Here is an 18,056-nt window from a genome sequence, read left to right as displayed (position 1 = left end):
CGATGAATGAGCCCTCCCCCGATATTCGAAAGCCATTAGTTCGATAGATTGTCCTCTGAAAAATACAAAATTCTGTATTTTCGTAAATAGAGGACTAAGACCTTTGTTAATAGGTTCACGGAAATGTTAATTTCTATGACGTAATTTTCGTTATAGCCATTAACACTATAACCATTTTTGGTCATATTTTTTTCCATTTTCAAAATTTTTATACATTAAAAACTTTTGTTAGGCACTTCAAAACTTAACAAGCTTTGCATATATAGAATCACATAAAATGTAAATTATTTCTACGCTTATGCTGTTTCCAACTGCAATTTCTAAAATTTCAATTACTTCTACCGAGGGTCACTCTTTACCAAATATTTCATACCACGATCTGTAAAAAAAAAAAATTGTTAAGAGACTAACTTGGACGTAAAGTGAGGAATAAAATGTAATTAAAAAAAAAACAAAATACAAAACTTAAGAGAACTTGCATGAAAATATGTTGGGAGATAATTTTTCGGAAAAAATACAAGGAAATTTGCCTCCTTTAATTATGTTATTATTAACTACTCTGATCTACGTAAAAAAGTCCTGAAATTATCATAAAAATTCGGGTGTCTTAAATGAATGAACTAGATGGGTTCATAAAATTCTAAGATGTATCCCACGCTCAGAAGGGCGGTACAAACCTCCCTCGTTAGTATTTCAATATAATTTAGAGGAATATTTCACCTTCAAACAATGCCAAACAGCAAATTATCTATTCATTTTAAGAACAGTAAAATATTACCTTGCCCATCAGGAGCACCGCAGAGACCGGAGTCGTCATCTAGGTTAACATCACTCCATTGTTCTGATGGTTGTGACACATGTCCTGGCTGCTCTAATGAATCTTTTTCTGAAACATCCTCGTCCTCTTCATCTGTCTGAAATACAATTTAATTGCCTTTATTTTTTATAGCAAACTAAACCGAGTGTTGTTTGAAAAAAGGAAACAAAAGCATAACAAAAACTCAAATATTCGTAGCGCCCTATTGAAGACCGACCTGTAAATTGAAATTAAAGTTTCCATACTCAAGCAGCATAATATAAAAATTTTCCATTACATTCAAAAAGGACATATTAAAAATATGAATCGTTTCAAACTAAACCATAAATCCTTAGTAGAATTTTTCTATGTCGATTTTTGCTTCTGATGTCCTCATATAGTTTTACTGGTTCTAGGTGTTTACACCCCCGGGAAATATCCCCCCCCCCCGGAAAATACTCCCCTGCGGAAAATTTGGTTTTCTAAATTTGAGAATTTCATTTGAGTTGTGTTTTTTTTTTGTTTCGTTGAGAAGTCCCAAGGAAAGGGATACAGAAGAATTTACGCACCATAAGTATGTTAGAAACTTAGAAGAACAAAAAACCGCAAATCCATTTTTGTTGAAAAGACTTCCATATTAACTTTTGCAATTTTTGGCAGTAGCGGGCGCCGAAATAAAAAAATAAAGAAAAAAATATGGGGGAAATATCATCGCAATTAAACTAAAAACATATGGCCACAAAAAGTTTAAGAAGGTTTATCTCTATTGAAAGCATAGTTGGCTTTGGGAACAAACAGATTCTTATTGTTTAAGTCTTTACGGACGAAAGCGTTGTCAAATTTTATGAGTTAGTTTTTCTTATCTTCCAAGTATAAAACTACATAATTCACCATTAATAAATGAATGATACCCATAACGGACAGAAATTACAATAAACAGCTTATCCATAGTAAAAACAAGCAAAAATTAAAAGGAACAGGGCTGAAAACCCCCGTGTCTTCTCAAGACCCGAACATAATTTGCACTTTAATAAAAAAAATAAAAAAAATAATAATAACCATGATTTGTCAGTTTAATATACATATTATGAATAAGATTTTTGAAAAAGGGGAAGTACCTAACGATTTTAGGAAAACCTTAATCAAGCCACTTTATAAGAAAGGTGATAAAAGTGAGTATGGTAATTATCGAGGCATTAGTCTGGTCTCTGAAGGTAGTAAATTACTTAGTAATATGATACTTTTTAGACTGATATATGGCGTAGACAAAGTTTTAAGAGAAGAACAGTGCGGTTTTAGAAAAGGTAGAGGATGTGTCGACCAAATTTTCACTCTTAGGCTAATAATTGAGAAGTGCCTGAGTTTTCAAACACCTTTGGTCCTCAGTTTTCTAGATTATGAGCAAGCGTTCGATTCTGTTGATAGAAGAGCTTCAGTAAAGGTTTTACCCTTGTATGGTATACCAGACAAATACATTAAAGTGATTAGTGCTATGTACAAGAATAACAGTGCTGCGGTTAAGGTAGGAAATGGGGTTAGCAGCTGGTTTTGTATTAAATCAGGAGTTAAGCAAGATTGTGTTCTATCCCCCTTTATATGGATCATTTTAATGGATTTTGTCTTAAGGAGCACAGGAAAGGTAATGGGAGACTACGGAAACAAATGGAGAGGAAAAACTATCCTGGACTTAGATTATGCTGATGATTTAAGCATCATGGATGAAAGTGTGAGCAAAATGAACGAAGTTTTAGAGGTTTTGCGAGTTCAGGGTGCTAGAATAAGTTTGAAAATTAATGTTAAGTCACTAAGACTAAGTCACTAAGGCTAGGAATAAGGGAAGATGAAAAGATGAAAAGATTGATCAGGTGGGCAGCTTCACTTACCTTGGTAGCATTATTAGTAAAGATGGTGAGAGCAGTGAAGATGTTAAAAGTAGAATAGCCAAGGCTCAGGGTGTTTTTTCACAGTTAAAAAAAGTTTGGAAGTATAGGAAGATTAGAATATTAGAAGCTATAGTGATGACAGTGGTCAAATATGGCTCTGAAACATGGAAGCTCCGAAAAGCGGATGAAGATTTGCTAGATGTTTTCCAGAGAAGTTGCTTAAGGATTGTTCTGGGTACCCGGCTGACTAACCTTATTTCAAACAATAGGCTATACAAAAAATGTGGTTCAATACCGCTCTCTAGGGCTATAATGAAAGAAAGGTTGAGGTGGCTAGGGCAAGTTGCGCGAATGAAGGATGACAGATTGCCGAAGATTGTTCTTTTCGGCCAACCGTCTAGGGCTAAGCGGAAAGCAGGTCGTCCTCGTCTGGGGTGGGAGGAGTCATAATGAAAGATTTAAAGAAAATGGGAACTTCGCGGGAGGGTGTAAAAAGGGAGGTTTTGAATAGATTGGGATGGAGGAGGAGCGTACGTAGCTGTGTTGGCCTCAGGCAGCTTGGTGCTGCGGTGAATTGTTAGTAGTAGTAGTATTCTGATATTCATTCCTTAAGGTATATTAGATGCATTTCGGGAAAATACGATGAGTGTGTGTGTGTGTGTGGGGGGGGGGGGCAGCTGCCTTCCAATCATTTTGACTCTTACAAAGGGCACTATAACTTCTGATTACCAAACCAATGAGCCCCCTTCAAAGTTTATACAACCACGCTTTCTATACAAAAAAACTTATATGCCCTCAGGGTATAACTTATAACCCTTGTCCTGATGGCTGTAGGGGGGGGGTGTTATCCTCAGAGACATAATTTCCGGACCTTTTGACTACGCTGAACAAAATGGTTATCTCAAAATTTTGATCGGAAGTGCTTGGGGAAATGATGGGCATGGGGGGGGGGGGCTATTTGCCCTCCAAACACTTTCGACTATTAAAAAGGGCACTAGCCCTTTCAATTTACAACCGAATGAGCTCTTTTTGAAGCTTTTACTACAACTCCTATACGAATTGCCCTGGTCTAGAACCAAAAAAAAAAATACATTGTGCCAACATCGGTCTTTACTTAGGTAGCGCTAGTGCTCTGCCTATGATAGTCTTTTTCATGGAATTTTATTTTTAAAATTTTTTCTATTAGACTCCATCATTTTCTATTTTTCTATATACTCCACGGCGATGGAAGGGGGGGGGGGGGGGGTAAACGGCGGTCACCAGTTTCACTATTACGTCTTTTATGGTTGTAACCTACGATGATAACGTCATTTATCATCTTGTATATGAAGAAGAAGATTTTGGTAAAACAAATGTATTTAATAGTAAATATTAGGTTTAATTAATTATAAAAAAAGCACTCGATATAGCCCATTCCTTTCTAATGAATCCTTAAGCAGCTCTCTATGATGTTCCAGTGCCCCGCTAGCAGTGAAGAAGGATAAAAAAGAAAAAAGAGGACACGTCAGTGCTACCCATGCAAAAGTAATTTTCCTTGTTGTTAAAGCCCAGGTATTATAAGTTATTTCTATGCGGTTTTCAGCAATGGCGATTACAATGGTGTACCTTTTGTTTCGGTCAGATTCCATTTTGAGGGGATTTCAGGCTAAATTTCAAAATTGCTATAAAGTGGTTTTCGAAAAAAAACATTTTATTATTAAGATTAATCATATAGTTACCATTCCTGAAACAGCTACAAATGCCAATCAGCCAGTTTTTTTAAACAGTGTTTTTTATATTTTTAACTATAGTTTTTTTTTTACTATAGGCTTTACTATGTAGTTCGTTCTTTACTGGGTTGCAGCTGCAGCTGCAACCATAATTTTTTTATTTGAAACAATGAAATTTCTTTTTTGTTAAAAAGATCCTCTACCAATAACAGAGTAGATAAACAGACATACAAATTTAATAGCCGATCAACTCGATAAGATTATAAACCGATAAGATTTTAATAGATTTACAAAACGTAATCTGTTTCGCTGAAAATTGTTCATTTTTAAGGGTTTTTTCCTTACCAGGCGCTTCCTAAAGTCTTTTATCGAGATTATACTCATCTCTATTATGCTAAAGAAAAACCTACCGACGCTTAGTTTGTGCACGGCGACTATACGAATCCCAAAAAGGAATATAAAACCTTTCAGATTGAAATAAGATTTAATGAGGCTTATATCAGTCCTTGTGCTCTCAAGAAATCCCAAAACCACACCTACATAGTGTAAGCTAAAAAAAGACATAGGCGTATAGATACACGAACTTTTTTATATCAATAGTACATTTACATCCAAATAAAGCAGAACAGAACATCCAAACGAGGAGGGACAGAAGTAGCAACAAATATAAGACCAGGGCTGAATTTAAATCTTTGCCACCCCTAGACACAAGCAATTTTTTTCGAGGAGACACAGAGATTTACGGCGAAATCCCTGATAACTGATAGAAAATCCCCGAAAGTGATAGTGGAAGCCCTGAACAGAAGGCAACTGATGAGTGATGAGCCAAAAGTTTATAAGCGGCTACAGAATTCCTGTGTTGTTTTAAAATACCTTTTCTATGAATAGGCAGCGCAGCAGCAAAGTGCACCTGGCACTTTGACGATAAATCACATCAATTCAGTTTTTGTTAGGAAAAAAAAAATCGCTCAGTGTTTTTTTTTGCGCCCTCGGCATTGTACGCCCCTAGACCCGGGTCTCGTGGGCCTATGTGTAAATCCTGGCCTGTATAAGACCACATTAAATTTTAGCCGTTTTCTCAGAACACTTGATCCCAGAATAGTTATAATTACATTTTAATCTTCAGGGCTCAGGTCTCTGGCAAACTTCTGGCATTTTCGAGAATGCAGTTACTAAAAAAAAAAAAAAAAAAAAAAAAAAAAAAAAAAAAAAAAACAGACACTTGAAAATCTTTCTAGTGGAAGAAGTCAGTCAATCTAGTTTCACATAATCGAAGACCCCTGATGTCTACAAGGTGGAGTAAATAATGACATAGTTGATACACCCTCTTTCTCTGGGATGTCTTGAAATTGTTTCTTGATAATCTAAAAATTTGTTTAGTGGAGGTAGGGTAGCCAATTGAATAAAAAAGATTATTCAACCGATTTACAGGCCACGGGAAAAACATTTTGGGTAGATTAGAAAAAAAAAACGCAGATGCAATTAATAAGATCCATAATGGCACGTGTATGCTATATGTTTGTCTTACTTTCTTCTTGGAGGACAAATTTGGGACTATGATCGGTCTCGAACCTTGAACCCTCGATTGTTTTTAATATTTGGCTCCTATTTGAACGACATTCTACAGAAGATACTTAACTTTAATGCAATAAATTGAATATCCTGAAAATCAGCTTTGAATTGACAGGGTAAAAAAAAAACTTTTTTGGTAGGCTCTTGGTACTTCGAGCAATCCAGAAGTATATCTTAGACTTATCTTATAAGATTAAGACTTATCTTAATAAACCCGTGAAAAAAAAAAAAAAAAAAAAAAAAAAAAAAAATCTAATATGGACACAAAAACGTGATAAAGGCAAACTAATTATCCGAGAGAAGATAAACGATAATAATAAATGATTCAAATTTATGTGAAGCACAAACTTCACTGTTTTTGAATTTACGGGTTTCCCTTTATTATTAAACAGTTTCTGCCTATTTCAAGCGTCATAACACTTCTAAATTTTAACACTATATTATTGTTAAAGAGCAGCTCTTCTTCAAAAGCAATTAGGAATAAGAAACAGAATAAACATCCATATTTCAGTCTCTTTAAAATCATAAACATCATGTGAATATTTACAGAACAAATAACTAAACATTACCTTCCCGCGAGCTCCTTTGCGACCAGAATTACAAGCAGGGGCTGGAGTAGGTTGCACCATAACCGATGCCTATAGGTTGAAAAAAGAAGCAGGCTAAGAAAAAATCAGCCACCAAGGGAAAGGAAAAAAGGTCAAATAATATGAGGAAGCATGCTTACCATCTACCATAACCATTCAAATTATAAAAAGAAAACAAGAATGTAAATATGGACGTATTCAAATGGGAAATGCAGATGTTTTGAACTAAAGAACATAGAAAAGTGATAATTATATTTTTTTGCGCCTTGATTTATTTTAAAAAACTAAAGTGTGGAAGACAGTACAGCACAATCGAGTAAAATGAGAAAAAATGAAAGAATAAGTTTTAAAGAATTAAAGTTTGCTTTCTAAATTAAAGTTTAAATTAAAATACTTGTTAGAATACTTCGCAATACTGAGAAAATATACTTTGTAAAGTGTAAATTAAGTATACTTTCATATTAGCTTAAGTTGTTTTACACTTAAGCAAACATTTTTACACGCCCAAATTTTTTCATTCAAAGTTTATTTTCCTTTGAAAATAAAAATTTGTAGGCTTGAACAAGGAATATTTTACTGACGAATGATCCCTAAGATCGAGTAGAGCTAAAAATACACATTTGAATTTGTGGAACAATTTTTGTCGAATGGCCTAAAATCTCTTGATAAAATACAGATAGCCGCAGCGAAAAATAATTAAATATATAAATTTCATATGTGTAAGCATTCCAAAACTTGTATCTTAACGAAGAGTATCTCTCTTATTAGTTTAAATACACAAATTTTGTCAAAATTAAGTCGTTTAGTGCATAGCACCAAAATGATTTATAGTTAATATATTTATTTAGGTTTAAATAATTAGCCTTAGATTTTTACTCAGGGACACAAGACAGCGTTCAGAAGTTCTTTTTCTCTGTGAAACTTGCACAAGTTCCAAGGGGCTTTGGCTTAAACTTCTTTTATCCTAAATATTATAAATGTGACACCGATATCAATGTGACCAAGGGTCAAAATTTCTATGGTAAAGGTCAGTCGCTGATAAGATTTTACTAATATTGTTCTACTAATGCTAATTTTAAATCTGCTGCAGCCAAGTTCAAATAATTTGCGCTTATTTTACGTTAGCAAATCCGATTATCCTACAGGAAAATTACGATTGGTTATCTTCTCCAGAATTGTAACAGAAAATATGGAATTGCTGGTTTTGACATTCAATACACTAAAAATTGACAGCTAACATTAGTCAATGCTATGTTTGGAAGCATAATGACTTAATATTGGTAAAGTTCATCATGAATGGGCCTAGAGAAAGGCTTACAAAAACTAACCCCATCGCAAAATATGATAAAATTATATATAAAAAAAATATTCAGAAGAGCTTATAGTCCATTGACATTTGCGGCAATTCAGAGTGACAAATTTACTACAATAAGCAGTAGACATGAATAATTTTTTGGTATTTTTTTTTTTGTCGTTTAGTAAGGGCATGAGTAACACTTGCGCCCCAAAGGGCTTATTTCAACTTATTGCAATTATTATTTTCTGACTGTGCTTCAAAGCACAATAAGCTGCAAATTCGTCCTTTAACAGGTAGAAAATTAGTGATGTATTTATCTACCAGAACAATGTTCAATAGAGCACAATAACGTACTTATTCAACAAGCTCTATAGACCACAGAAAATAAATTTCAGGAAGTACATCGTGCAAGGTCTATGAAGTTATGGATATTTGTATTCAAAGCAATTCAAATTTCTTGAATAAGTTGAAAAAATTATTAAAGAGACTAACTTAATCTGATTTCAGACGACCACGGAAATTCAGTTTTCAATTATTTTCACAAAACAAATAGTAATCACCCATTTTCAAAATTCCACATTTTTCTCATTTGAATATTCAGCCTCAAAAACCGTTTGTTATTATTTATAGACTGCATGGACAATTTTTTCGATCTTTTTCTGACTTCCACTAAGTCCTTCACGTGAGTTTACAGAAAGAGTTCTATAAGCTCTCTTAAGCCTTTCTGTAACTTACGGACGCTGTGCGAGCGGCCTATTAGCATTTCTCCAACGAAATAAATTTGAAACAAAAATTGAGACCCATTACATGAACAAATTACGATAGTTTTTCACATTAAACTACTTAGAAGATAACTAATAAAACAAAAGACTAATAAATCCGATAATGAAAATTCCAGGACTCTTTGCATGGAAACGGTCAAATTATCACGGAGAATAAGTTATTTTCGAAATTTAAAGTATTAAACAAAACAGAAAAGTTATAAAATGTACAAAAGAAACCTCTTTTTTTGGAATTTTGATTAGGACCAAATAGTCATATAAGCATGCAAAATGTTTTTATGGCAAGCACACTGTCACGCGGCGCATATTTTTTATTCATTTTGTTTAGTAGCCGATATTAGAGATAAGGACTATTTTTGGTAACAGAGTCAGAGTTTCAATGTTACAACAGGGCGGCTAGAAGAGATTCTTGCCGTCGCTATGACTCATCATACCATGGCTTAGGGTTAATAACGACCAATTAGGTGCCTTACCAAGAAAAAATTTAAGCTAAAAATTATTAAACTAACTGTTTGTCTTTAAGAATCTTTACCTTTAAAGATTATGTTCTCTTTAAAACCTGTTTATCTTTATCGAACTGAGTTACTATATTCTATAAGCCACTACAAATTACTATCGTTAGAACGTACTTGTATATTTACTTTCCTAGGGTTCTTCAATTTCCTTCTTTAATACTATCTTTTTAAATTAAGGATGTATAAATAGTATTAGGCACCTAATATATATTTATTTTCTTACAGTCCTTCGGTTGTCTTTTTCTTTAGCTTCATTACAAAAAAGGAAGATAAACTGAGCATATAAAAGAAAATGTTAAAACCGTAGGTTTGAAAAAAAAAAAAAAAATGCATCCTACAACTATAAAGGTGCAACAAATAAAGAACTCGAAAAGTAAAAATGCCCGATACATTTATACAAGTGGAGATTCTCACCGTTATGGATTGCTCTTCAGATGTCGTTGACTCATCATCCGGGTCAATATCTGGGTCGACACTTAATTGACTAGCGAATCTCTCTTGAGCTAGAAGAAAAGAACGTATATCGACAGCACCTATAGACGCTGTTGAGCCAATAGTTGAGACTTGGTTAAATTAGCTGACCAAAGATCGAAATCTTTTGTCAGAAAAACAAAACGAAACAAAGTCAAGCGGATTGCGTCCACTGTGGTGTGCGTGTAACTGAACCCTCGTGTAACTGAAACCTCCTGCATCCGAACCCCCATGCAACTCAACCCCATTTAAATGAACCCCTGTGCAACTGATCTTTCGTGTATCTGAGCCCTTACGCAGCTGAATTCCATTTAACTGAACCTATTGTTGCGACCATGACCTTCAAGGGTGTTTGGGCCCTGGGCATGAAAAGTTTCGCTAATTTTCGAATATACAGGGAAAAAGGATAAAATATTTTGTTTTTGGGGAGGGGGAGAGAGATATTTTTTTTACATCGAAGCGGTATAAAAAACACAAAATAATAAACCGATAGTTAAACACAATTTTATTAGAGTCAGCTATTGTCACCTTGGACAAAACGGGCTAAATTACATTTTCTGGTTATATTGTTGATTTAAGGAGGGTTGGGCTGAATGTGGTTGATTTGAATAGGGATTCAGTCAGACAGGTTTGGTTAAACGGAGGTTGAGTTGAATGAGGATTGAGTTAATAGAGGGTTGAATTGCACGGAAGTTGAGTTACATGAGAGTTGAATGACACGGAGATTGAGTCGAATGAGGGTTGAGATGAACAGGATTGAATTGCATGGATACTGAATTGAGTTGCATTGAGATTTAGTTAAAAGGGGATTTAGTAAAGCGGGGATTGAGTTGCACGAGGGTTTGGTTAAATCTGAGTTGAGTTGCATGAGTGTTCAGTGGAATGGAATTGAGTTGCGCGGGGGTTCAGTTGCATCTGGGGTCAGATACACGAGGGTTCAGTTGCAATATTCACTGTTGCTCCGAAAAGAAATCCAATACCTTTGGAGCAATTCAAGACTTATTTAAATGTCCTAGTAAATAAATAAATTATAACTTGGCTCATAACACACTAACCTATTGGATTTTTAGCTATGTTGGAGTACGGGGACTCTAAATTGATAAAACAATTGATTCGAAGCAGGTCTATACTGAAATACTTATGTATAATTTAATAACGAATAAAGTCAGATTGAATTGTTAGCAAATAAAAGGAAAAAGACCAATTCCTGGCTTTTTCGGAGGTTAGCATATATAGGTAAGAAAGCTTCAATAACAAATATTTATACAAATTTGCAAACGAATATTTCTTCTTTTTGAGGAACGTAAACTTTAAAACTACGCTTAAACTCAAGAAGAATGTATTACCAATCTTAGATGATTTCCAACCAGTCTAAAGAGAAAAGCGAAAAAAGCGTTATTACCGCTCTAAATACCTTTCATAAGGAGAAAAGATATAAAAAAAACATAGGAGTGAAAAGTGTCTTGAATAAATAACTAATAGAAAAACAATAATTGGGGAAAATGACAATCTTCTATACAAAAAATTTTTCGACTAAACTATCAGATATTAAAAAAGCGTTCAACTATACATTGGTAGAAGTTCAGTAATAAATCGATTTTCAGTCACTTTCGGCAATGGGTAGAATTAATTCTTTTCGCGTTCCAGATGACAGTGTTTATCACGTACACAAGCTCTTAACGTCTTCTCTTTAGAGAGGAAACGTTTTTTTTAGGCTCTCCGTATAAGAACAAGGCGTCTCTAAACGACAATAAAAGTAGCCTTTTCTGATTGGTTAAAATGTCGGTGATTAATTTGAAAAACTTAGAGATGTACATTATTTCACTGGATAGGCAAGGGTGCCATAATATATGCTTTCTACTAACGCCCTTGCAATTTGCTCCATCATGGTTTAATTTATTCAAACAACTAATGTATTTATACACCAAGAACATATAACTGACAGAAAAAAAATACCCATTCCATGCATTATTACCAACGAAAACAACAAGGAAACAAGGAAATCTGCAAAATTTCCTAAGCAGAGCTGTAAACAGAAAAATTCAAATCAATTTCTGAGGTTTAGGATTTAAAACATCCCCATCCCTCTTAGCCGAAATTGACCAAGGCATACCCAATGAACAAATTAAATTGATTTGATTATTACTGTGGTGGTCCATCAAAGAAACTAGGCTTAAAAAAAGTTTTTTTTCGAAAACTTTTAGTTGTAAAACATCCAAAGAAACACAGGAGCTTAGAACGTGCATAACTTTCAAGCTATTTTAGTTATTCAATTGTATCTTATCTTTGCATCTTAAAGGTATCAACTGAAATTAAACCAACTGAAATGAAATTAAACATATCCAAATTAACAATGTGTCAACATAATAACAGAAAAAAAAATAGCTTTTGCAGTACCTTATGCAATTTTGCTCATACAAAAGGACTTGTGCTTCAAATGAAAATATGCAGCTGTGTTAAAATATTTTTGCGACAAACTCGTTTATAGCTTAGGATGATTATTGTTTAGCTATAGGAATCACGCTCAAATATTCAATATTGCGAAAATCCATATTTTTACGGGAATAATTTTAAGAAGAAATTGATTCATTTTGAAGCAGCTAATAAAAATGAAGAAAATATCTATAATATACTAAAATCTGGTGATATTGATTGTCTTAACCATACACGATCTATTGGTAACTCTAGAATGTTATTTCTTTCTTGTGCATATCATGTAAATGACCAGTATTTTAACCAATACGTAAAACATATGACGTCAACATATATTAAAATGAATTTCCAAAATTAGCCGTATTCAGTTGAGCCATATCATGCTACTGAATATTTTTTAGTCCTCCTTTTCATCGTTATCATTACTATTAGCATAACTCTACTGATTCAAGAAGCAAGAGGCAAACTGATCCACAAGTGGCACTGACCTCATCTGGGGCCAATTTTCAAAAGATTGTAAAAGCTGTGCATGGCAGACTAAAACAGCTTCCTGCTACTGCCAATAAATTGCATATGAGTTACTATAAATACTTAGGTTTCTTTATTACGGGAAATTAATTACCTTTTTAATTACCACTAATTCAGCGTAAATTATATCGGGTTTGTATTAAACACACATTTGTAGCTAGCAGATAAATTTTTTCCTAAAGGAAATGCCAGGTCTACACGCTGCCATATTCATTTCCGGAAATTGTTTTCTTAACGAAAAAATAACAAGAACGAAAATAATTTGTTCAATGAATTTTTCAACAATTTTTAAGTTTCACTGGTAAGAACTAATTGTCGTTGATAGGTATGATTGTTTAAGATATAATTCCTTACTTTAGAAAAACACACTCAGAGCTTGGAAGCTAATGTATTTAAAATTATGATAAAGAGATTGCAATTCCTAATTATTCAATCATGTGCAGACAATACACAAGCCTAACTAAGATGAACATATTTCTTACTTCCCATTAAGTTTCATTGGAATGCAACGTCATCTTCTAGCAAACGTGCTTATGACGAAAATTCAGGAATCCCGCTTCCTCCTTCCCCACAAAGGACAAATATAACTAAAACATCAGCAGTCTCTTCTGATGAAGTTTGGCTGAAATCCAACAGTCCTCAATATAGGCATTTCTCAACTCAATTTAGATATCTATCTCCACCCCCTTACACACACAGAGACAGACCATCAAAACGATAAACTAGGACATTTTTTTTTTTTTTATCTCTAATCAAATTCGGTTTACATTGAACACATTCTTGAGGTGAAAGTTCTGATGACAAGAGTTTCGGTACCCCTTATTCTATAGAGGCAGAATACCCTTACTTTGAAATCAACTCTCAAGTTTCACCAGGTTTCGTTTAAATATGACAACTTGATTTGGTGAATCCCGATTATAAAAACTGACCCCCTACCTCCCTTATAGCTCAGAGAGGTAAGATCGGCCCTAGACCCGAAAAAATATTAGCTCAAATTTTCCGGTAAGTCTCATTCAGATTTGACAGCCCGTTCTAGAGCATACCCTAAAGAAAATAGAATTGAGACCCCGTCCCTCCATAATGTTGGATCAGATACACACTCCAAAAGCACAGAATTAGGATACTTAAATTTACTTTACACAAAGTTTGAATTATGCTTGACAACCTGTTCTGTTAAATATAACGATGACAAGAACCTTGAAAGCCTCCTTCCAAAGGTCAACATAGGTACGAACTCCAAAAGAACAACTAGAACACTTCCGTTCACTTACTGCCAGGTTTAATTGAGATACAATTATCACCTCCTCAAGAAGATGTCCTTATGATAAAAATTTAAGGACTCTCGCCCCCTTTTCTCTGCTTTAAATAGGTCAGATTGGATCCAGATCCCAAAAAAGACACCTAATATATTAGATCTCGCTTTTTTACTAAGTTAATTTATGATCCAACGACCCCTTCTGGTAAATGTCCTGGTGACACCTCCTCGTAGGTCAGTTTGTGTACCAACTCAAAAAATAAAAAATAAAGCTAGAGCACTGACTCTTACTTCCCAGTGAGCTTGGTTATAATCTGAGAGCCCGTTTTGGTAGATCTCGTGGAGACAATAATTTAGGGACCCCCTCCCACACACCAAAGGTCAGAATGCCCATGGACCCAAAACGAAACCTTGTTTCTTATATTCTCACTGCTGCGAAATAGTCTAGTGACTGTGGTGCTAAAACCATCTAAAAATGAAGGAGCCTTAGTCAGATTGGCACAGATGAAAAACTATTTGGGTAACAACACTATACTTAACATACTTTGGTTAGATATGAGCACTATCGATAGAAAAAAAAAAAACAAATATGCCATATTGTATTTACATACAAATCTAAGTTGAGGAGATACCTACTAATAACCTGTCAGATCAGCCAGTGGAAAAAATATGTTTAGTAGTAGCCCAGAGCATTGCCTCCACCCTAATGTTAATTAGATGTTTATTTAAAAAATGTTGTAACGTACATAAAACTTTCATACTTTCCTCCAATTAAGTGAGGATAGATAAGATATTATCTTTAAATTTACACAGAAATAAAATCATGCAAACTAACATGCAAAAGCTTAATAATTATTCTACAAAGAGACTTGCATCAGTGCTGATACAGCTAGAATACCTCTAAAAAGTGCAGTGTTATGTGCTGGGATATGGCACCGTCCCCTAGTTGTGCTAGTACCTTTGCACAGCCGCGAGTGAACTTCCTTTGCCTTCGCATTACCAGAAGGTAAAAGGCGGTGGTTTGCATTGCGATTCCAAGATGAAGATTGCACATCACGAAACCTGTGGTCGAGTGCTGCATTGTTCAACATGCAAACACAATTTCCAAAGGCAGCGTGAAAAAACGTGGTTAGTGCATGATTAAATTAATGATTTTTTAACGGTCCATTGGTTTTGTGATAAAGCAAGTGCAAATTTGTAAGTAAATAAAGACAGAGAAAGGAAATAATATTTTTAGCATATTGTGAAACAGTCAGACAAAAAACTGACTATATATTTCCTATTGGGCAGATATGTTCAACAATTAATATTTTATAGTAGTTGTTTTGCTTTTTTAGAAGATCTAATCTTGACTACTATTTGTTTGCAAGTAACTTAATTCTTTTCTTCATCCATTTTTCAATTTCATCTTACTCTTGATTCTTTTGATGTCCCTATTCGGCATCAACAATTTTTAAGGTCAATTTTTGTACTGAATACCAGTTTGTCTTTTATTAAGTGGAAAAAGGCTTTAGATATGAAATGAATAAAATATATTTTCTTCAATTAGAACACCTGTTCATTGGTTTTCTTCTGTTAGATAATCTCGAACCCTATCTTTAAAATAGAATATCATGATACTAATTTATCTGCCACTTCTTCATGCATTACCATTATAAAAAGTTCCAATGTCGTTAGTGGTAGGAAAAATATCCTACTGTTATCACACTTTGTTTTGACTAAATGTGAGACACCTAGTACTGAATTATTTTTTAGTTAGATATATAGTTTTGAACTATTTCAATTAGTTTTGAATCCTATCTGACGAATCATACATTACTTCTTACTAGTAATGAATTATTTTTTAGTTAGATATATAGTTTTGAACTATTTCAATTAGTTTTGAACCCTATCTGACGAATCATACATTACTTCTTACAAGTTTCTGAAAGTTTGTTGCTTATACTTTTAACACCGACAAGCAGTTTTCAGACCGAAAATCATACAGTGGCGAAAATACAGACGCATCTGGACCACCATTCTCGGAAAAAAACTATTACATACTTTCCGAATAGAAGGAGTTTCAAACTTTTGTTCTAGGATTTAGAGAAATGTTAGATTCAAAGCGTAAATTTCATCAAGATCCGATTTTTTTTAAGGAGGGCACTTTCCCCTTTTTGTAAAATTAATTAAAAAAACTTTTTCCACAAAATAAGTTTTTCAAAGAAAAGTAAAGAACTCCATAAAAAAATGAGCAAAAATAAAATCAAATAATCTACCAAGCGCGAAACTACCACAAATCAGCATCAATAAATAAATGAAACCCAAAACGAACAGAAATTACAATAAAAACCGATTCAAACTCAAAACGAGCAGAAATTAACATAAGTTGGGCTCAAAACCCCTATGCTTTCCCAAAGCCAGAGCATAATTTGCACTTGACGACATTTTATTCAGTGTAAACAGTTTTAAATACTAAATTAGTCCCCGTCTCGATAAGTTCTGCAATTAACTATACGTAATATTCCCTCTATTCATTCTTAATTTTGTTCTTGAGTCCACAGACCTCTCTTCCTGTTCCTAGGGTACCAACTCACAAAATGTAGGGAGGAAGGGTAAAAAGTATTTTTTTTTTATCTAGGGTGATGAATATCAAGATGGGGTATCAAGAATCCAATATTCAAAACTTTTTTTTATGAAACGAAACAAAAACAGGACTAGTGCGCGACACATGGTGTGCCCGGAAACTCTTCAATGGAGACCCTTAAATTATCTGGAAGTGTGTGGAGCCGTGAGGAAAATCGTAAAATTCTCAGGAACCTGGTAAAAGTTTTGCATATTACCAATTTTATCGTTTCTGTAGACTCCAGATGTGTAATTTTCTGCTGTGTAATTTTTTGCAAAACTTTTATAATTTTAATAAATCAAATAATTTTAACATTTTGATTACTAAATATCAGTATATGTATATTAAACAGACAATGCACATTCATTTGTATTTTTTTTCAGTAAAGTACAAATTATGTTCTGGCCTTGGGAAGGCATGGGGGTTTTGAGCCCAACTTATTTTAATTTCTGCTCGTTTTGAGTTTGACTAGGTTATTTATTGTAATTCTGTTTGTTTTGGGTTTCATTTATTTATCGATGCTGATTTGTGGTATTTTCACAGTTGGGAGATTATTTTATTCTACTTTTGCTCAATTTTGGTTTAATGGAGTTCTTTACTTTTCTTTGAAAAACTTATTTTGTGGAAAAAGTTTTTTTAATTAAATTCTGCTCGTTTTATATTGACATAGTCTTTTCAGAGAGAAAGAAAAAAACACTTCAAATCTTTTCTTTTTTTAAGACTATATAGTTTGGGTGGCTGTTTATACGCTGGAGAAAAATTTTCAGCAATTTTTATCAACATACACCCTTTTAAACATCTGAACACAAATAGTAGTGTTTCATTTAGTTTCATACCTCCTCTAGTTGACCTGAAATGGAAAACTTGATACCATTCGCAAAAAAATCTGTTTACTTACTTTAATAGCTTACACTTAGGCTATTTTGATTTGGTTAAATTTTAAGAGCAGAAGTAGCCCCGAAAGTTTGAACGTAAAACTCTCAGTCGTTCTTGGGATACTACTGAGATCCCTTATTGGGAATTAGCATTAACACAGTGCATTTTGATTTAATCTTGAGGCAAAATTTAGTTTTTAAACATAGTGGGCAAATGAGAGGGGGATTAGTTGCCCTCCATTCACTTTTGACAATTGAAAAGGGCATCAACCCTTTCTATTTTCAATCGAATGAGCCCTTTTCGCAGTTCCTACGACAACTCCTTCGATATGAAGTGCTCTGGTCTAAATTACAACAACAACAACAAAAAATAATACATTATACCCACATCGATCTTTGCTATAGAAATGTCAAGCCTTCCAATCAATTTCGACTATTAAAAAGGGCACTAGGCCTTTCGATTTCCAATCGAATGAGCCCTTTTTGAGTTTCTACGACAACACTTTCTATAAACACCTTATATACCCCCAGGGCATAAATTACAACCCTTACCATAGAGGCTGTTAGGGTGGTTGTCATCCTCTAAGACTTAACTTCCAGAACTTTCAACCACGTTAAACAAAGTGGCTATCTCAAAATTTTGAATGGATGTATTTGGGGAAATGGTGGGCGCAAGAGGGGCGTTTGTCGCTCTCCAATGACTTTCAACTATTAAAAAAGGCACTAGCCCTTTCAATTTACAATCAAA

The 18,056-nt window shown here is 34.0% G+C and overlaps 1 protein-coding gene across 1 annotated transcript in view; it reads right to left on the bottom strand.

The window, feature by feature from the left end:
- rg (A kinase anchor protein rugose) overlaps positions 1-18,056 on the bottom strand; it is a 334,338-nt gene that overhangs the window by 40,081 nt on the left and 276,201 nt on the right. Inside the window, exons 26-29 of the mRNA XM_089088303.1 lie at positions 14,727-14,903; positions 9,556-9,644; positions 6,530-6,598; positions 779-914 (exon numbers count right to left, since the gene is read on the bottom strand). Of these exons, the coding sequence (XP_088944429.1) occupies positions 779-914; positions 6,530-6,598; positions 9,556-9,644; positions 14,727-14,903 (471 nt within the window). The remainder of the gene's footprint in view (positions 1-778; positions 915-6,529; positions 6,599-9,555; positions 9,645-14,726; positions 14,904-18,056) is intronic.

The sequence above is a fragment of the Artemia sp. Qi Xiang Cuo genome, chromosome 4, assembly GCF_049724085.1.
Source record: "Artemia sp. Qi Xiang Cuo chromosome 4, ASM4972408v1, whole genome shotgun sequence".
Taxonomy (NCBI): domain Eukaryota; kingdom Metazoa; phylum Arthropoda; class Branchiopoda; order Anostraca; family Artemiidae; genus Artemia; species Artemia sp. Qi Xiang Cuo.
This window is presented reverse-complemented; position numbering and strand designations above follow the sequence as displayed.